Source organism: Idiotropiscis lumnitzeri, chromosome 1 (assembly GCF_059441095.1).
Source record: "Idiotropiscis lumnitzeri isolate Australia: NSW breed Sydney's pygmy pipehorse chromosome 1, RoL_Ilum_1.0, whole genome shotgun sequence".
Taxonomy (NCBI): domain Eukaryota; kingdom Metazoa; phylum Chordata; class Actinopteri; order Syngnathiformes; family Syngnathidae; genus Idiotropiscis; species Idiotropiscis lumnitzeri.
The window spans coordinates 36,414,914-36,436,326 of NC_142391.1; the positions used below are offsets into that span (position 1 = coordinate 36,414,914).

General features: G+C 40.2%; 1 protein-coding gene and 1 pseudogene across 4 annotated transcripts in view; both read right to left on the reverse strand.

Moving 5' to 3' along the window:
• Positions 1-247: 247 nt before the first annotated feature.
• Positions 248-17,618, reverse strand: LOC148344483 (phosphatidylinositol transfer protein beta isoform-like; annotated as a pseudogene). Its single transcript, XR_015844084.1, has 10 exons — positions 17,476-17,618; positions 14,174-14,204; positions 13,766-13,911; positions 13,284-13,512; positions 13,113-13,187; positions 12,957-13,040; positions 8,308-8,385; positions 6,409-6,519; positions 5,993-6,115; positions 248-2,514 (listed from the first exon to the last, which is right to left on the reverse strand). The product of XR_015844084.1 is annotated as a phosphatidylinositol transfer protein beta isoform-like (transcript).
• A 1,460-nt stretch (positions 17,619-19,078) lies between these two features.
• Positions 19,079-21,413, reverse strand: part of LOC148344484 (tetratricopeptide repeat protein 28-like) — a 183,603-nt gene continuing 181,268 nt past the window's right edge. For all 3 annotated transcript variants that reach the window (XM_088298645.1, XM_088298637.1, XM_088298654.1), the window contains one exon: positions 19,079-21,369. In XM_088298645.1, the coding sequence (XP_088154771.1) occupies positions 19,772-21,369 (1,598 nt within the window). In that variant the 3' untranslated portion in view covers positions 19,079-19,771. The remainder of the gene's footprint in view (positions 21,370-21,413) is intronic.

The following is a 21,413-nucleotide window of genomic DNA, read 5'->3' on the forward strand; positions in this document are numbered from 1 at the left end:
TGCAGCTGCAGATAATTTAGAGTTTAGGGCCAATCTTCAAATCAGTTAAGTGCATATATTAGTAACAAAACAAGACAAAAAGACAATGAGAAATGACAAAAGTGATGGCAAAGGAGATGAAGTGCAACAAGAGCTGAGAAATAAGACCTTGATCGACATTGGGACAATCTACTAGTTTTTCTACATGGTGAGAGAGAAAATAAAAGATTAATGGCAGGCGGCAAAACTGAATGAGAAACACGGAATTTTTTTTTCTTCAAATTTATTTGATATACGGATCACATATTTCATGTAACACGAGAATTTAAAGGCAGAAACGGCACATCGACATTCAAACCCATGCTCCCCAATTATAAAAATTGGATCAAAAACATCTGAAACCAAGCAGTTTTGATTATTTTTACAGTTGTAAATTTTATAATTTAGGAGAAGAGAGTACAGTTGTTCCACAAAAACTTTTGCTGCCTTTATCAGTGTTGTGACAGATAAAGTTCAAAATAATTTCAGCCAGTGTGCCTTGTGTCAGACATGCAGCTGGAGTCAGAAGACAGACAAAAATACATCTTTTTTATACGTATTGTTGAAAGAAAGGCATCTCTGAGACATTTGGCTAGAATTAGAAAAACAGGACATCTCACACCTGTACATTTGTCAAAAGGCGCAAGCTCTCCAACACATCACTTTGCAAAACCTTAAATTGTAATACTAAATTTCCATTGAACGCTTACAGCACGGAAAAAAAGAAGTGGTTCATGGATTATCAAAATATCCTGTGTCAAGTCATGTTGGGTACTATTTTTTTCAATGTTGCTTTCTTGTCCTATTTTACCAGCTCATAATTGCTGAATAAATGTAAACAAAAGCAGTGGCATTCTTTGGATATGAAATGATCAGACTGACCTCAATATCAGAGAAGAAAAAAAAAAAGTCTGGAATAATGCAATACAAACATCTCTGGTTCTTATGATTACAAATGCACAAATTAACTCCATGGAGGAATCAATTGGTAAGTGTATGTTGCACTAGTAATGATTCAAAACAATTGCCATAAACATTATTACAATGACTATACTGAAAGTGCACCGTGGAGTTGAAACTCAGGACTCATTAATATGGCATGTCCATCAAAACAGTGGAAACTCAGAAAAGCAACACAAAAACAAGACAAATTATACCAAATTACATTTGACAAATAAGAGACATCGTAAAGCCCTGCAATCACTGCCTCCAAACAGTACAGTAGCCGCTACAGCAATAGCAAGCATTGACCTTTAGATGTCTGTGAATTGGTCAGCCAGAAACAAGGGAGGTAGCTAAAGCGAGCAGCTGGTTTCAGAGGTACAGTAGGTAAGATTAGGTCCAAAAAGTTCAGAGGTTAAGGCAAGCTGTGGGGAGCGCTGGTTTTAACTGGGCACTGGTGAAGCACTTATGTAAACACAGTGAGAATGAAGACGAATGTGGTTGGCTATACTAGCTGACCAAGGCAGCCGGTCTTCTGGGACGGGTCGGACAAGCTAAGGTGGGCCGAGCAGCACCAAGCTCGAGGGGCCTAGCACCATCAGAGGCGGTTGTTCCAGTGCATTTTTTTGGGACCAAGTGAATGCAAAGTGACGCATGAATTCATGTCTTCAGAATGGGGAGCCCACTGGAAATGGGAACCAAGGGGGAAAAACATCCGCTAAATTAACGTCACCTGGCTGATCGAGCTTGCATGGATCCGCCTAGGTTCATTAAATGGATCAGTCACCGCAAAGGCATTTGCACCTGTGAGTTTGTGCATGTTTGTTTGTGTCTGATGTAGATGCCATCCGCGCGTGCGCGTGTGTTGAGTGAGTGTGAAGACCTGCACAGGCATGATTGTCAGTGTTAATAAGATGCAGTGCTACGGGTTCGGTGGGCTGTTGATGGGAGGATTACAATGGGCGGAGGTGCAAAGGGCGGTAGTAATCTCTTAATGGAGGTTGTGGAGGAACAGGAAAAAAGTATGACACACACACGCACGCACGCAAGCACACACTCATACAGTGGAATGCAAACCGCTGAACCAGTGTGTACATTTAAAACGGTGGAAAAGAGAACTGGGCATCATCTTAGGAGGAATGTTTGGGGGCTAAGAACAAAACTACAGGTAAGATTAGGTCCAACACGTGCCAATCTGAGTTCTAGGGACTGTATTTGCTCCTGCAAAACATATTGATGAATAACAATTTGTTTTCATGTTCACTCAGAGGGCAGCAAAATCATAAAGAAGTCAGTGAAGATCGTGTTGATTTCTAGAAATCAATTCCTTTGTGGACTTATAAGTTGCAAGATGGGGATCTGCTCTATCCAGTGCTTGTGACCCCCCTACACCTCATCCACAGCCTGAATGTTTGACGGTAAGAAGTAAAAAAGTGCCTCAGAAGGAGCCCTGTAAGCAGCCACCATCGCTGCTGTTATTTTGGCAGTTTGAGATCCATTGCTGCTTTATTCGTCTGCAGCACTCGTTCCTCGTACTTCACCTTTTTTGCGCAGCTATAGGAAAATAAGAGAGAGAGAGAGCTTGTTAAGGAATGTATTTTAAACAGGGGGGTATATCTATGTGCAACTTCAAATAAAATTGATGACTTGCTTTTATGTGAAAAGGTTTTCAGTAAGCTACAAGTTAAAAGTTTTTAACTTACTTAACTTAAATTTTTCCCCATTCCAAAGCATGTCACAAAAAGGTCAGTTTAAAAACAAAAAAAACAATACTTAATTTGATTAGGTCATTGGTAGATTTGGAAAAAAAAAAAAAAACTCAATTTGAAATTCTCTCACTCTGAGACAAGGTTTGGTTTTTATTTCATGATGAGTTTTCTTTTCTTTGAATTGATATATATTGATAATAGTTTTCAGGGCGAGTTAGTTTTTTCAAAAACTGTTTTCATTTTTTTTAAGTGTTATACAAAAATTACAAAAATAAATAACAGTAAGTATTGCCAACTACAAAAGTTGATTTGTGGGTTGAATTCCCGTTGAGAAGTGTTAAACCTCTGTGTACAGTGTACTATATTTTTTTTTAATATACACTACATTTTTTCACCACGTATGTAGCAAAAAAGAAAAACACTTTTTACCTAAAGTTGCGTTTCGGGCTCAGTTAAATGTCAAGAGCAGGTGAACCATTCAAGCCTTGTCTCAGAGGAGTAACTTTATTTGCTGGCTCATTTTTATTGGCTGTTGCTTGATGAGGTCGCTTCTGTGCGACAAACATTAAGAGAACTACAACTCCCAGATAGTTATTCAGCCTTTTCTTCGTCTGGGAAACGTCTGTGCCGTTAATATTGAAAGAAATGTTTTTAAAATCAATCCCAAATGGCTCGTGTATTCAATTAATTGCCTAAGACGAAGCACATCCTCGACAATTACAGTTATTTTTGTAAACGTAAAATTGAGTGGTCCATTTTTGTTTTTCAAAATCATTTTAATTTTATTTCGTTAAGACAAATGATTTTTCAATTTTAGTTTTAGTTATTTTATTAGTTTTCGTTTACTAAAATAACCTTGCATGAGGCTGATAGCTTTAGAAAGCCAATTAGTGTTCAAATCTGATAGCAGCTGACATTCATAATCAGTTCAAACCAACTGTGGCTCTAAACAGAGGACCGGACAGATGTGACGAAATGACATCAGGATTACCCTTCTCTGCCACCATCCACCCCCCGGCCCCATCCTCTTTCACTCAATCACCAACAGAGCCTCCTTCTCAAAGGCAGAATTCCATTTGTATGTTAATGAAGGAATAGGAACCATCATGAAGGTAACCCGCTCCTTTGGCCCTTCCTTCTCGACCGTCTCCTACCTCTACTTTGACAGAACCATTTCCAGTGTGCACCGAGTGACCGTTTTGTTCAGGAGGCACCATACATTCATGTCTGAGGTTGTCCTTCCCCGTTTGCAGTCAAGGCATTATATGTCGCGGAGACTATGGGGCAAGCATCACACGCAAGTATCATCCTGTGCTGCAACCATCACCTCATCCTCACCACATTTCTCTTTGACTGTAGCCAATGTTTACTTACCAAACGAGAAAATGGAAAACACATGCTGGTAGACAGCAGGGAATGTTTGAGCCAGTCCCTCTTAGGCCAGACCAGTACCGTCAAGCCTGTATATTCTCCCATTTTCTCCTTGTATGGCCAAAAGCTTTCAGATATTAAGAGGAGCTCCAAGAGAAAAATCAGTGGGCAAGATTGCACAGAGAATGAGAATTACAGCAATAAAACGTTTTTGATTTACTTGTCTGACTTAGTATTATTGCTGTGGATCATGGGTGCCAAGATCCAGTCTTCTGTTCATAACTCTGTGCTCAAAGAAGAGACGTCTGGGACTTCTAACAATGTGCACGTGTGATGGTGGGGAAAAAAATGCACAGTGGTATAAACCTATCCATATGAGGAACACACACACCCACACCCACTAGTGTGAACAAAAAAAGAAATTGACAACACCCAAAAGAGTGACTGCAACAACACCGAACCCAGAGGTAAAGTCTAGCCTCTACCTGGCCTGGCTACTCCTCTGTAGCCTTTGTGCCACACACTGCACCCTTCTTGCGCTTCTAGACAGGAACGAAAAGTCAAGTAAATTGGGCAAACTGGTAAGGCTGTCTGGATATGTAAAGGTTTATTAAAATGTAGTTTGTCAAGTGTCAAGCAATTAGTGGGGAGTCTCAATTATGACTGCCTTAAATCAGCAGTTGCCAACTTTTTTTTACGCCACAAATGATTAAAAACATATCTCACCATCATGAGTGTCAACTTGAGGCAATCGTTTTCTTTCCCCAAACTCTTAAAGGGACACTTCATTGACGCTCGGCCGATTTTTTTTGCTTTGACGTGCAGAATGTGCTCAAGTTGGATTCATAACAGCACTTCAATGCAGTGGAACGGCACTATTCAGAGGTTAAGAACCAGGCCACCCCATGAATAGCGAAAACTCACACGTAACTGCCAACTATAATTGTTGATCTGAAGTTTTTTAAGTAGGTTGGATCAAATAAACTAATTTAAAAATATTGAAATGAAAACCGCAAATAGGTGATTTGGGTTGGAGAGGAGGTTGCGACACGGCAGAAAATGTAATACTGAAATTGGCATGAAAGGCTGAAAATTATCATCCTGGGGGCTGCAAATGGCCTCTGGGTGAGTTTGAGAAGCCTTTACTAGAAATGTAAAACAACAAACTTCCACCTAAACTCGCAACACAGAGTACTTATGTAAAATAAAGTAGCCCGTTTGTTTGCAGCCATACTGTTGTGTGCACACCAGTAGGTGAAACGCTATGAAGTTGCTTAAACTGACCTGACCCAAAAAAAAAGAAAAAAAAAAGCTACATTTAATTGGATAAAAACAAAAAAAATTGTGGGGTCAAGCTATTACTTTTGAACGAGGTAATGACAATTTTTGAGAATTGTGATTAATAGCATTTTTCTACTTCACAAAGTTGTTTTCTACAAAGCCTGTAACATTTACTTGAGTAAAATATTGTACAATCAAATAAAGATCATTTAAATTCCATGACAGTTCCAATAAAGTCCTTTGATCCGTGAATAAAATTCTTCTCCATACAACTATTGAACAAAACTCAAAATTTCTCACTCACGGGTTTAGCTCTGCTCACGAGCACCACACTCCAGCAGCGTTGATTTGCGAAGCTTTGTGGAAGTAACTTGAGCAGGATATTTTGCTCTCAGATGTTACGCCAAAGACATACAGATAATATGGGATTTGAATCGACTTTGCAAATTACTTTAGATTTCCGCAACACACATCTAGCAAGTAAAACTACTATGTCTTTGCGCCAGTTTCGAAGCATACGTGAACAGAGTTTATATGCCACCGAATGGAGTGATTAAAAACGTTAATTGAGTTATTTTTAGCATATTAAATGAATTCAATCTAGAAGATACAGCTTTTACTTTGTCAGCACCCCCATCCTGAAGTTTATTTAAGATGGTCTGTGCACGCACCTCATCCAGCTCCTTCTGAGTCTCTGCCTCCATCCGTCGAATGTCATCCATTGTTAGCTCCACCCATTTGTCAATCCAACAGAAAAGCTGGCGGTGAAAGTTGGTGAAGATCCTCTTTTCTTGCTAAACAGAGCATCAGGAAGGTTAGGGCTGACAGATCTGTGCCATCTTTGTAAATGTAACCCTTTTGCTAATTCAAAGGAATTCAAGCATTTCGTTCATTCATTTACAGTCAAATTAGGCACCCCGAAAAACAAATAAATGAATACATGAAAGACTGTAGGAGACAGCCATCAAAAAGAGCATATGTTTAATTTGACAAAATCTGAATCCCCACAGTAATCAACCGAGTCTGAATTCATGATAAGAAGTCAATAATCTATTGAGAGTAAATTGTACGCAATTGTCATACCAACCTCATGTATAAAATTCTCAACTTTAGTCTGCAGGCCAAACCACTTAAACTTGACTGTGACCAGTTTGTAGGCGCACATTCTCGGGCAGTCAGAATTGGCACCCAGCTCTTTCTAGTGAGAGAAAAGTCAAAAAGAATCTCAAGTAAGAATGAATTAAATCAATCCATCCATCCATCACGAGGGCTCCAACAGGATAAATAATGCAACCATAACTTGTAAATGAGAAAAATAATCATAAAGACAGCTGAGAGAATACCATTTAAGACCAATCTTGGCAGCATTTTAAGCCAATAAAAAAAGTCATTAATACATAAAGCTCTGAGCATGGAGCTTAGTGAAATAATTATCAATATGAAGATGTGCTGTGCACAGATAAAAGTGCCCTAATCTATAACACACTTTCTAAATCCATTCTGCGCTCTGTGCTGTCCTCTGAAGAGAAGAAGAAAAGAAGGGAAAAGGGGGGAGGCGGTGGCAGAGCAAAGTGGATAAAGGGACCAGTTCTCTGCCTTCGCCCCGACAGTGACACCGTTCCCGGCAGACATGCCTTTGTGGCCAGGGAAGGCAGATAAAACGGAACCGGAGATGCGATAAGGGCGGTGCAAAGCTGGTTACATTATTAACACCTAGGACTTGCTCGCCCCCAGAACACTCCCAGAGAAGCCTCAGAGAACACCTGTTTAATTAATCACTTCATTCTGGCTCAGTATTCTTGGAGAAAATGCCACAGACCTGCCTCAGTCACCCCCATCCCGCTGCTGTTTGATGCTGCCATCATGGAGAAAAGCGAGAGAAGTGAAATGAGAAACATTTCTAAATTTGCAGTGGGTTTAGAAAAGTTGTCATGGCAAAAGGAGAACTTCACATGAAACGCATTCTACATCAAAACACTTACGGTGACATTTCTTCTCCCCCTCTCTGTGCCCCACTCAAAGGAGCAGAAGTTTTGAGAAATACAAAGGGAAGTGATATGCAAGCATGTGTGCATGCAGAGATAGACAAGAGTTTCATTGCTCCATGAGGCTGGCAGAAAATCATCCCTCTGTTGTCAAATATTTTTTCCCACTCAGACCCTTTTAGCGTCCACTGTGGATGGGAAAACGATCTAATTAAAAACGTAAATGAAAAGCCGTGTTTCTTTATTCATCGTTTTAAAGCAATTTGGCTGCATTTGTTCTGCAGAATTTCTGGTAGCAGAGGAAAGTTTTTAATGCTTAACATTGAGGGTGTGGGCACAGGGCAGAAATTCTGAAGCTGCTCATAGATAAAAGAGGAAAAAAAAGAAAGAAAAGAAAAGGAAAGGAAGGAGGACTCCTGGGAGGCTGCAGTTTACAGCAAAATTGCAGAATCTAGAGGGGAGCAAAATTTTTTGCACAGATGACATATCTCAATCAGTCATGATCATCTCTTTCTACTGGCAGACAGACTGAGCGGGAAGGCAGAGCTTTGAGAATAAAACCATTATCTGCCCTAGCAACTTGAAATTTCTATTAGAGCCAATTAGAATTGAGAAAGTGGTGATTCATCTTCATCAACCGGCAGCCTTACATTCTTGCAGCCTCACTCCTGCTCAATGCCGCCCTGATAAATACAGACACTAGCGCTCGGGTGCAAAACAGCCCATCAGGTCAATAAAGTAGACTACAATCAAGTACAATTGTAACAAGAGGCTACATAAGAGCTGAACAATTATCATTTTGGGACAGAAATCGCGGGTTATCCCATATGCATGTGATTTTTTTTTTGTGGGAATAATTTAAAAATCAAGCTAAAATAAAACTTATCCAATCATGCCATAATGGACATTTAAGGCATGCTTGGATAAGTTTTGTGTGGGAGAACTTTCCCAGAAACCCAAGCTCAACTCCATCCAACACCCGGAATGCTCAAGAGAAATACCTTCCAAAGGGGTCCAAGAGGTCCTCTTCCTGTCTTGACTGACTTGAACTTGGCAGGGTCTTCATCCTGCTTGTAGTCCTATGGTGACAACAATTAACATATGATACACAGCACATTGGCGGCCCCCACCATGTAGAGGATTGACATTTTTTTTAATTTTTGAATGAATTCCGCCGTTGAATAATCTTGCGTGATGATAAGCGGCTCAGTTATGGATGAATATAAACAAACATTGACATTTGATAAAAGGTAATAAAATAAAAACAAACATGCATGCCTACCATACTTCTTTAAAGATTTAAAATTCAATTACGATTATTACACTCAACGAGCATTATTGTAAAAAAAATGATATACAGGATTACATATAAATAACATGTTAAAATAGTACAAATCTTTACAATGTCTTATGCTATTGTTAGTATAGTTGAGTTAAAAATTTGAGGGTTGCGTAGAAATTATTTAAATGTTACAACAGTTGTATATACAGGGCTGAAGCTACATATACGCAGAGCACGCTAGGGACGTCGGGCATCATCTCGTCCGTAGGGACAAGTTCCGACATTGTATGTGCACAACATGTTGGTTTTAGGGCATTCAAAAGTGACTCAAAGTTTCGTTTCGTATTCACTACAGGAGTCATTCGTTTTAAATTAAAAAAAAAACTGTCAAAATCATCTGACAGTGCTTATTATCACAGAGTCCACGGAGTTACAAATTACCCACAGCATTGGCATTTAAACACCATATTACCAACATTTCTTAAATTTATCACCAGGAATTAAAAAAAAAATACAATCTTATTTTTTAGAATAACATCATGTCTCAGACACAGAGTGTGTGTGCATGCACTTGTATGAGATGGGAGGTTGCAAAGCAAACTTCCCTTTTCTACCTCTAACTAATTAACAAAATCTTTATGAAGCTACCAAATCTACTTTCTCTCACCAGGTGTCTACCTATCTGTTTGTCTGACTCTGCAGCATGGTGCACAAGTGATATTGTATGCCTTTTTTAAAAAAAAAAAATAAAGACTTACAAACATATCTAGTATTGGAGCAATCCAAAAGTAAGTAAATGTATTAGTATATCGTAGTTACATTACTTTATTATTGCAGCACTTTGATTACATTGCTAACTACGTTTTTTTAACAGGTAACTAGTAACTGTATGTATTTATCCATTTGTCAGATGCACAACCCACACACAAAAAAATGTTGGGCCATGAACAATTGTTATATTGGGTTGGGGTGGGGTGGCGCCATCTGACTTTTCAGCTTGGGGTCCCCAAAGGGGTAGCACCGGTCCTCCTGAACTCCGTAGAACTGTTTCTTTAAACAAAGAAACCATACTTGAATTTATTTGCACCTTTTTTTTTCCTTTGAAGTAACTAATTTTATATGCAATCCAATCCAAAAGGAACTTGGATAATTATAGTGTTTCAAATAACTAGATTTGTCTTAATATTGTTAACATTTAAACATTTTATTTGCCCCCCCCCCCCCCCTCCCAAAAAAAACAAAACGGTGGAACAAAAGTTTGGAGCTTTTTATCCTACTTGTCGTTTGTTCGGTTGAAAGTGGGGATAATCGTGATTATTTTTTTTTCCATAATCGAGCAGCCCTAACACGTATTGCTACTTTGTCTTAATGATGTTCAATATGACTTTTCCCCAGGTCGATACTCTTCTAAGTAAAAGCGCTATGATGAAAATAGACCTTATTGATAGTTTATCAGATTGTATTTTTTTTTCTCACCAGTTGATGAATGCATGTATGAATGCGTAAAAATATGCATGAAATACCAAGACGGGGAATTTGCCATCACACCACCCAAATTGAGTTAGCAAATGTACATATGTTGCTAGCAACACACTAATAAAGTGCTGTTTAATATAAGTTATAGAAATCCATAGACTTACAGCAATTACTTCAGAATGGGCAAATAGGAGGATTGGCATGGATACAGATCACATGTTCTGTCAGAAATGCATGCTATTTAGCTTCAGATCGCAAAACGGCCACTAGAGTTAGTAGCAGTGATTGGTATCGGCTACCGTCGCGGTCACTCAATACATTGAAATAAGGCAAGCATCGGCTTGATTTACTTGCCCAGCCCTACTTTTTATCATTAGTAACGCGTTTTAATTTGGTGATGTCTTAATTACAGCTGTAATAACTGATGTATTGGCCAACCCAATAATACACAAACAAATAATGAAGATGCAGAGGGGCAAGGTTAAATTTATAGACTGGGCAAAAGAAAAAGAAACTTGGATATAACGAAAGGGTTTCAAATTATGAACTGCTTGAGGGCCCAGTGATTTTAAATAAATCATGATGTGCCGGCAGCTAAAAGCTATTTTTCAGGGCGATCAGCCAACAGGAGGGTGCAAAACACAGTGGAAAATACACACAGTAATTTGACTGTTTTAATGCTGAGAGCTCAATCCCTATAACAATGCAGTGCGCGGCACTAATGAGGTCGGTGAATCAATGTGCCGTGGCAGCCAAAAGGGAGAAACTCCTCCAGTAAACCAGAGTGTGTTCGTGAGCCCTGTGTGCATCGTGTGCGTTTGTCGAATGCTGCCATACGAAGAACTGTGAGCTGTAATTACACTAACAAACTCATCGGTGCAGGCGGTATGTCCCAGGGCCTGCAGCCATGCCCGAGGCTGAGGGCTGATAGGGCCCTTAGACACAACACACTCCACCAGAAAGGCAAACATGTCCGCCTCGTTAACTTCCTAGGGCAAACAAACATGTATGTGCATGCACGCGCACACACACAGCGAGATGAGGCAATGTGATGTTAAATAACAGCAATAATATGAAACCACCTAAAAAAAAAAAAATCCCAGAGGTAAGGCAATCATAGAAAAATATTGTCAAATAACTTCATCTACCTATATTGCTATCTTTAGGGTAGTAGTTGAGCAACTGCCTATTTCAACTGATTTTGAGGGAGAGGCACAGGTATATGCTTGATTAATTGCCAGTCAATCACAGGACACATACTGGATAATCAACCATACACACAGTCTTCCACTTAAAATCATACACAAAGGCTTCTTCGATTCTTCAATTAACTCACGCAAAAAACGAGAAGGACATGAATGCATGAGCCACGATTTCAACCCAGGACCTCTCAACCGTGAGGGGGGCATGCTAACCGAGCTGCACAAAATTAATTCTATCTTAAAATAGAGAGAAATCTTATCACTTTGTTCTGTTTAAAATATATTTTTGGAGTGGTGTTGAGTGGTTGGAAGAGCTTCTATAAGAGCTATAAAAAGAACATCTAAAACGAATAATGAGTTCCATTAAAAATGTTCTAAAAACATACATTCTTTTTGGGTTGGAAAATGCATGGGCTCTTTGCAAAAACACTCTGTGACTTCATATCCATTTTATACAGTGGTCTCTCGCAGTTCGGTAATTATGGATTCAATCTTTAGCGTGTTTTCATTTGTGACTGTAACTTCATGTATTGTACTTTTAAGTCGCTATTTTGGCACATTTGTGACATTTTTCTTCCTTTAAAGTGATTTTTTTTTTTTTACACAAAAACAGACCATGGAAATTAGACAACTCGTTTGCCTATTATCAGCACCTCTGCATTAATTCTACTTTTGCATTTTAAAAATTACATTTCTTTTGTGTAACAAGTGTTGATAAGGATGGAAACCGTGTGGTTGTATGGTTTTGGAAAGGCGCAAATCCCGCCCTTCCAAAAAATTGCACGGCGGCTTGCAACGTATGACCCGCGAACAGTGAGAAACATAGTAATTTCATTTACCCTTCCTCGGTTTTGCGCAATCACAGTGCGCAACAGAAACAATACCTTGACCACTGTTGTGGTCAAATGGCCACAACGGCATTTTAAACCAAGCACAGATTTCTCAGCCATGTTGACCTCGCTCATGACTACGTGTATTGCACTATCCCAGTGCCCGGTTTCCTGGACACTGCTGTGCATAAAAACATTCTATTCAAAGGAGGAATCTACTCATTAATGAAAGCGTAAGACTTGCCGCATCTAGTGCTGTTTGATTTCATATGGAATGGGGAAAATCTACTCATAACATTAAGGAGACCAACATTAAGACCAGGGGAGTCAAACACCGGTCCTCGAGGGCCGCTTTCCTGCATGTTTTCCATATCTCTCGGCTGCAACACACCTGATTCAAATGAGCAGGATACTTATCAGGCTTCTTCAGAGTTTGCTAATTAGCTGATCATTTGAATCAGGTGGGTTGCAGACAGGAGAAATTGAAAGCATGCAGGAAAGCGGCCCTCCAGGACTGGATCTTTTCTTCATTGATCTGGAGCAAAAATTAGAAAACTTCTTTGACCTCCATTTCTCTCTCTTTCTTTATTTGAGACTAATAATGCAACCATTAATGAATAATTTTCACATTTATGCAATGTCTAATGTGGAAACTCCATTCAGGTAAAAATGAAAAAAATATATTGTCTACAAGTGTTTTTCAGAGGACAGCGATGATATTCTATCACAAAAAGGGATTGTTTATTGTTGGTCCTGTAAACACGCAGTGTAGAACAACAATTTTTCAAAACTGAAAAAGACCACCACGATTTCGGCAACATGGGAGATAACTTGCTTTTCAGGTTTTAACTTTTACTTACTGATGGTGAAACTTGACTTCTGTCAGCAATGTCAATTGGCACAACAGCGACTTGCTGCCAGGACGAACGATCTAGTTTATGCACCTAAAGCAAAAACATTCAAATCAATTTCGGCACATGCTATATATTCCCTTGGTATGATGTATATTTCCTCACATTTTCTTGTGTTCCAAGATCTGGTTTATGCCACGTCTCAATCTTGATCAAGAAATTATCTTTCATATACTCATTCTACAAAGAATACAAAAATTGATACAGTGCAGTGTAGTATTAGCCATTGATCAATTTAAAAACAGCAAAACATCCAGCCATCAAATAAATACCTACCGTCACTTCTGAACATGAATGAGTAAGAGGAGAAAAAAAAAGAAACATGGCATTAGCAACAAAAGAAACTAGACAATCACTCATAAAATTGTAGGAAGCATGGAGGAAAAGCTAACAACAACGGGAAGAGGACTCACCAGTTCTGCAGTAGGGGTAGGCGTTCCAGGCTTTTTCATGGAACACAAAGGCACTTTCTGGAGCCAAGAGCTGAATAAATCCTGGAACTTTACTGTGGATTGGTGTGCAAAGAGATGGATAACATATGTATGTAATGTAAATATGACATCAATGGGTAACATTGAATATAATGGTGTACATATTATGAACAACGGTATGATGTGGTTTCTCAGTCAATAGATTTAGCGTGCCAAAATCTTTGACAGCAAGTGCATGTGTGCTATAGCTTTGAATCAGGGAAAAAAATGTTATACAATACTGCCACCTGCTGGCTATTTAGTGAAAAAATGCTAAATTCCACAAACCTCTTCAAACGGTAGATTTTGTGTGTAAACTGTCCTTTCTCTCCATGTTCCACATAGGGCTCATTCTTGAGTACCTCAATCCCCTCACCACCACCGGTTTCATTTTTACTTGCTTCAGCCACAGAAAACAACTGTCCGACTTGATACTGCAAGACAAACATAAAATAATTCCCACAATACAAACAAATGTGAAGTCATCAGCATTTGTCTGGACTGTTTGCAAAATATCAAAAAGATGAACGCAGGGATGACATCATCACAACAACTAAGAAGACTGAAAATATGCATTATCATGGAGCATCTATGGATTACGGTGAAACACAAACCCGGTTCATATATCTAGCCAATCTCAAACATACTGTAGCTAATTGGGATAGTCTAAAGATAAGAGGAAAATAGATTACTCACCTCCTCAACACTACAGGGTAAAACCACGCGGCTGAAAAAAGACATAGTGAGACGATAATGAGGATGTGAAACTACATAAAGTACATACATTAAATAAATGAGAAACTTTTTATACAGTGGAACATCATTTTAACGGACATGAAACCAACAGACAGAAAATATTACATTCAAAATGCCCCTTTCGACAGTAACTGTAGTCTCTCTGGTCCAGAATTGGCTGTAATTCTGTAAAAACTAGACCAGGCCCACAGACACGCCTACAAGGCCTTCGTGATGGCAGTGGTGATGTTTGCATCAAAGGCAATGCATTAACATGTTGGTGGCCATGTTGGCAGTACCATGATAGGCAAGTAAAATTAGCTTAGCATCACCGTAGGCATCCAGCTCAAAAGGAGCATGGAATAACCACCATTCATAGCTATGATTATTGTTTAATGGGGTGAGCGCTTTTACACATCTCTCAAACAGAAGGTGAAAAAGGCAAGTGCACTACTAACATCAAGGCTCAAGCTAACACTTCCACACCACAGGTTTGTATAAACTTTAAAACTTGTCAATCAGTTTCAAGCCATTTTTTTTGTTTACAGTAATTTTGGACTGCAATGTTTTTAATCAATTAAATTGAGGTTCCATTGTGCTCCCATTGCTGACATCTACTGAATAGGAGACAAAGTGATGATTCAATTCACTTGAGGCCTCTTGCCATCACTGCCCCAATGTCGGCCACAGTTTGCCTTTGCCTACTTGTGCGCAACCCACACGCGTTAGTTTGAAAATGTGCAGCGGTTTTACTCCCAGTTGGGGGTGTTGCTATGGCTGGCATTGACTGGGATATTGCTATGCATAAACATACTCTATATATTAAACAGTCAGGACGTCCTACCTGCTTGCGTCTACGTGTATTTTACTAAGGGATTTTTTTTTAAAGTTCTACCTATATGCATGTAAACAAAACAATCTGAAAGCGGCATGGATAGGACATTTTGGCAGAACACCGGTAGCAGTTTTTACTTTGCGCAACAAGGACCAAAGAAACAATATCAGAGCAACCGTGGAACATTGGCTGCTGAAACAAATATACCTCGATGACCTCTGGGCAGAGCAGACACCGAGAGGTCTATCAAATCGAATCATGCTGGAAGTTGCGTGTCTTTACCTCTGATTCAATATAAACATATATTGTGTTTTAGAACAATAATAGATAGAACTGAATAGCTGCAGAATTATTGCCAAGAATTTTCTTTGTAGACTTCCCCTTTAATTGTATGTCATTTGCCCATTCATATCTGTGAGCAGTGCTGCATGTTGGCCCGTCAGAAAAAAAATTCAGGATGATATATTTTCCCAGAAACTATTACATAAATTATAGTTTATGTTTTTTTATGCCACTGATATTCCACTGATATAGTGATGATGCTAGAATTAAAATAAATTAAGTACTTTCGATGCTTCTAAAGTCCATTTATATTGTAATTCTCCAGGAGATTGAATATTGCATTGAAATGCAATACAAGAAAATGAACAAAAAAAATCCGACCTGGGCTCTGTTTAAAAAAAAAAGCACGTCAACAAATATTAGGACAGCACATACCACTGCATCCTATCTCTAATATAAAATGTATTTTATCCCCTTCAGAATGTCCTCTTTCACCTGGTCGCACAAGAGTGGACAGGCTGTTTAGGAAATCCATTTTTTTGGCAATAAGTCATGGCTCCCTGCAAATATATTAGCTTTGTGTTCGATTAAAATAGCCCTGATTGCACACTGAGTAAATAAGTACATTTGTGACTACATTGAGACATGGTCATTATTTCAGTATTTATACTTTTTTTTGCTGGTTAACCATCGCGGGAACTTTTTGTTCGCTCAACATTGACGCTCCCGAAACGGCCCCACTATGCGCACCGTTCAAGAAGACCACCTCCAGGGTTCATGGATGAGGAGTTTATCCGAAATCGACGCCCACACCAAACAACAGCTGCGCAAATTATGTGGAGTATTATCGAGGAAAATATAGTGACCAGTCGTGCAGTAATTATGACTAAGCCGATTGTGCAGACGATGCAGAGTACTCCAGCTCTTGACGTAGTGATGTTAGTCATTTGGCAATTTATTTATGTAAGTTAATTTTTAAATTTGAGACTATTGACAATCATAAAATCCTATTCATCAACTGTAAGACTTTTGAAAGATTGATTTAAGACGTTTTAACGCCAGGCCTGGTTCTGATAATGATTGATAGATTCAATATATTTTAAAACGTGTTATTGGTCTGCAAAAAAATACAGTATTTGCGATTCAAGAATGGCTGTTAGCTTTATTTTTTTAAATATGCATTATCACGTTGAATTCAAGTGATTATTAATTGCAGTCGTAATTTACCTGTTTTGATTCCCAGTTTGGGAGAATTTAAGCTACTGTGGGAATTCTCATTTTTAAAAAATTACTTTTGAGAATCAAACTGCCTGCCAAATTTAGTCATTGCCAATGTGCAGGTTGTCAACAAGATGCGTCATCTGTTGCATTAGACATTTGAAGCATGGTTATTCAAAATTCGTTGAAAATAGCCTGTGACCGAGTTAAGCTACTTTACAGAGAATAACACGACAAATCTGCGATGCTCGAGCATCGGAAGCATTTCGTCTAACTCGTCGATAAAACCTAATACAGCCCCGAAAGCATTTTAAAAGGAAGTGTAAGCACTGGCATCGTTTGCACCATGCAGCTTTAAGACTCGGAGCTATTTGCTAACGAGCACAGCGTTAACACTAATGCAAGTGCAGCTAGCGAATAGCAACACGGTATGGCTTAGTTAACCCAACGTGACACACAGGCTATCCCTTACCTATATTGAGCTAACTTTCGCAGCCCCAGGCGATTGTCCACCCTTATTACTACATGATTATCTCCGTTAGCCATTTGTATGCGAATATACTGCTGACGTAAAATTAAGTTCAACTACTAAACGAAAGCAGAAACACTCATATCGCAAAAAATAAATAAATAAAATAAAACACACGACAGCCATTACCTGGCCTGTTAATAATTAAGTTACTTTACGGATTTATGGCAAACGTCAAGATAGCAGCTGTCGACGCCGGTAGGCCACAAAGTAGTTCTTGGGCAATGCCACCACCCTTCCCTCGTGTGAATGTCAGGCTCACTGATGATGAAAAGTTTCCTAGTAGCTAGTATCCAATCCGTGAACCCTCGCCACACCCGATCTAAACCCCCTTATGAACTCGTAACGTAGTTGTAATGGAAGTCGAAAAGCAAGATTTGACAACAATATCACACTTACTACTCCTTGATGAGGACCATCGTTTTGTAGTTGTTCCGACGCGACCTGGACGTCGTACCACTATAGCGACCGCTGATTACCGTTGACGTCATCAGCTATGAAGCACTGTACTTAGCCCCGCCCTTTGCGGTCGGTGATTGGCCGGACGCTCGAACTCATCATGCGCGTTAGCCAGTAAAATCTCAAGTCAGTCTCACGTTGCTGAAAAGGCCACTTTTTGCTGTTAGTAGTTGGATCTCATTTTATGGCAAAAAAAACAAACAAACAAGAGTGGACAAAAACAAAGGGGTCAAAGGCCCCCTCACTAGTTTGTACTAAGCAGAACTTCAGTCATTTGTCTAAAAACAAACTCAGATAAAGGTTGGAATGATTTAACTCTTTATGGAAAAGTTAAAACAACAGATTCTCAAATAGGGGGACGGTAAATACTCAAGTGCATATACCTGGCGAAAAATCTACTTGAGTACTTAGTTTACAGTAACTGTGTTCCTACTTAGTTACACAAGGACTAAGTGTTCCTACTTAGTTACCACCAGAGATTTTAGGGCAAATCATGCAGGGTGGTACACCAGAGCTGAGGCGGGGGGGCGCTATAGACAGGCATCTGACCCCCAGCAATTTATTTATGTTTAAAAACATTTTTTAAAGTTCAAAAGTAGCCATTCTGTGTGTTTGTGCTGCAGCTTTACCCTGTGTGTGTTTATGAGGACGGGAAGGGGTGGGGTTGGAGACTTTCAGTTACTTGAGCATTTATGGGCAAAAATGTTCTGAAACTTAGAGCATTGCTCAAATATGTCGTTTGGCTATTCAAAGTGCACCAAAAACTGACGCCAGGCGTTCCAATTGGGGACAAGTGGCGAAAATAATTTCAGAGCGCAGACTGGTGCACTGGTACTGTTCTGACACTTAAAGCGTTGCTCAAATATGTCGTTTGGCTTCAAAGTGCACCAAAACCGGCGCTCCGAATGGCGACAAGGTGCACCAGTGCTGGCTGCGTTAGGAAATTAATGAGAGTGGAGAGCACTCTACCTGCTGGAACACACCAACTCTGAGTTGTCCACGGGCGTCAGCGTGAAGGCGCCTTAGGTTAGAGTTAATTAGCTTGCAGTCCATCTCAGTAATGGATTGCTTTGTAATAAAAAATAAAAAGTGGAATTAACATGTTCGCACGAGTTAACTCTTGGGAGTACTCCAACCAGTCTGGGATGTATCCCACCTCATGCCCAAAGTCAGGTGAGGCACCTGATCACCTACGAACCGCAAAGACAAGCACTACAGATAATGGAAAACTAAATATTCTCATAGCATTAGGTAGACCTGTACAATCCGATACGGGCCAGCAAACAAATTCTGGTTTTATGTAGTTAATTTTCAGCTTTGAATACTGTCAAAGAAAAGAAAAAAGTTTGCTATATGTAGCTCTGCAATGTCTGCACATTTTAAAAGCACATTTCCATACAGTTATTGTACTGGTTTATGTCACTGAACCAAATCCAGTGAGTGTATATACAATAATTTTGTTCGCTTGAATCCACAGAGCATGTCATCACCCGGGTAGCTGTAGAGTGACTGCAGATTAAAAGATCCAAAAGAGAAGTTTTTTTGTTTGTTTTATTGAAACGGTTTACTGATAAATGACAGGTGGTTGTCATGAAACCATGATGTTAAATCTTAAAAAAAAATCATGGGCTAAAAATTCATACCTCATACTTAACATTGAATAGCAAGAGAATCCATGCTTCAGAGCAGACACTCAATTCACAAAGAAATCAGGCAAAATGCCCTTTTGACTTCAATAAAAAATATTAAATCTTTTCTTCCACTGTATCCATCTTTACAGGGTACATGTTTTTTTTTTAATAATATAAAAATGCTTAATACTGATTGTGAAACACTGGAATTAATTTACAAACATAACAATAATAATTATAATATTAATAACAATAACAAACAATAATAATAATAATAACAATTACCATTATTTTTTTTAAACAAAAAATAAGATGGAAGAAGTCAGTCATATTTGTTGCATCTTGGCCCGCATACACAATGTTTTGAGGGGAAAGAACAAATGGCATTTACATTTACCTGACACACAGTCACACACAAACACAGTATCAGGTCATTGAGAATTTCTCATTGCCATTTACAGAGTTTTGGGCACATATATAAAACTGCAGGCATGTGCCTCACACCGACCAATCAATAATTGTTTTCACTGTCTGTAAAGCTTGGCTGGCCAATTGCGGCCCTCAAAAACTAAACTACTTCTTCACCCCATACAAAGCTGGATGTCTCAGCATTTAGAAGAAGGGAAAAATCTTCCAGGCGATAAGAATTTGTATCCATTCCCAGCGGGTAGTCTGATCGAACGAGTGCCAGGACTACTGCTTGTAGAAATTGTAGGAGATGGAGCCCCTTTCTTGGGACTGGAACAGTGATGCCCATTGGAGTTCTTGCCCCCCCTCTCCACTGACTGCAGTCCCAGCTCCCGCAGCTCCAGGCTGTCTTGGGTATCATTGGGGGAGCAACGTCGTGGAGACAGGTTCAGAAGGCTCAGTACATTCCTACTGGCAGATGCCAGAGGACTCGGGGAGCTATGAACAGCTTTGACAGGGCCGAGATGTTGCTGGGCTGCAGCATTCGCCCAAAAGGTCTTCAGATTGTGAATGGCTTGGACTTTTTCATCAATAACCCCTCTTCTTAATCGGTCAAGATCGGGTGCATCAGCCGATGTGGCAGAGCCTGTAGAGGAGTAGGATAGGGCAGGGGAGGGTGCGCTACCAACAGGCGATTGGTGTCCAGAACTGGGAGATACATTACTGGGAGAACGTGATATGTGCCCACTGTACGGGGAACTTGGGTACTTCAGTTTGAACTGTGCATGGCTGTCCAAAATAGGCGAAGCATGGCTGCCGTCTTTTTGTGACGACTCAGAGACAGCCGGACTATTGTAGCCAGAGCTAATTTTCTGCAATGAAGATGAGCGGGAGGGCGGTTTGGGTTTTGGCGAAGACTGAGCTCTGCCACTAGCGCTGCTGTTAGGACGGCTGAATGCACTCGTTTCCGAGGACCGGAAGGCGCTACCCCGTGGTGAATTTCCTCTTGAAGTTCCACCCTCCGCTCTGGCTCGCTGTAGACTACCCACAGCCTGCAGATGACTGTGTGTCTCCTCCAGTATCTTCTGCGCCAGCTCCTGAGGATCAAGAGGGGAACTTTTTTCCTCCTGAGACTTCACAGTACTGTCTGTCTCAGTACTGGATTGATCCGATTCGCCTGTGTCTGAGCTGCTCACCTTAGCGACTTTCTGGAACGGTGAGTTTGGACTGGGAACGAGGCATGTTTTGACTGGGGAAGTGGGGGTGCTGACACTGCCTCTTGATGACACTGATACAGAGTAACCTCTTCCAGCCCCGCTGCTTGACCTAGCGACAACCCCTCTACCTCCTCTGTGGTGGCGCTGGCTGTGGCCTGGTGGCAAAGGCAAAGAGTCACAGTGGCTCCCGAGTGGTTCACTACTGATAATGGAGAAGCCCTCATATTCTTCCTCCTCCCCTCGGGCCGCTGACATAGCAGTCGCTGCTCCATGAGGAGACGAGCGGCTCCGGGGTACGTGAGGGTGCTTGTGGGCTGCGTAATGTGCTGCAGTACCACTGCGGTGCCGATGGCTGAGGAAGTCACAATCGGATTTGGAAGCAAAGCTCATTGAGGAGGCCACAGAGCTGAGGCTGTAGACAGAAATGGCATCTGATGCCTGATTGTCCAGGCAATGTGGAGAGAAGGGAAGGCTTGAATAACCCATTGGCAAAGGGTTGGAAACAGACTGTGCTGAGGCCAAAGACTCAAGGGAAGATGAGCTGTCTAGACTCAGACGCTTTGGCAGTTCTGTGGAGTCTGTAAGATATGATGGAAAAAAAATACGACTCAAAAACACGCAA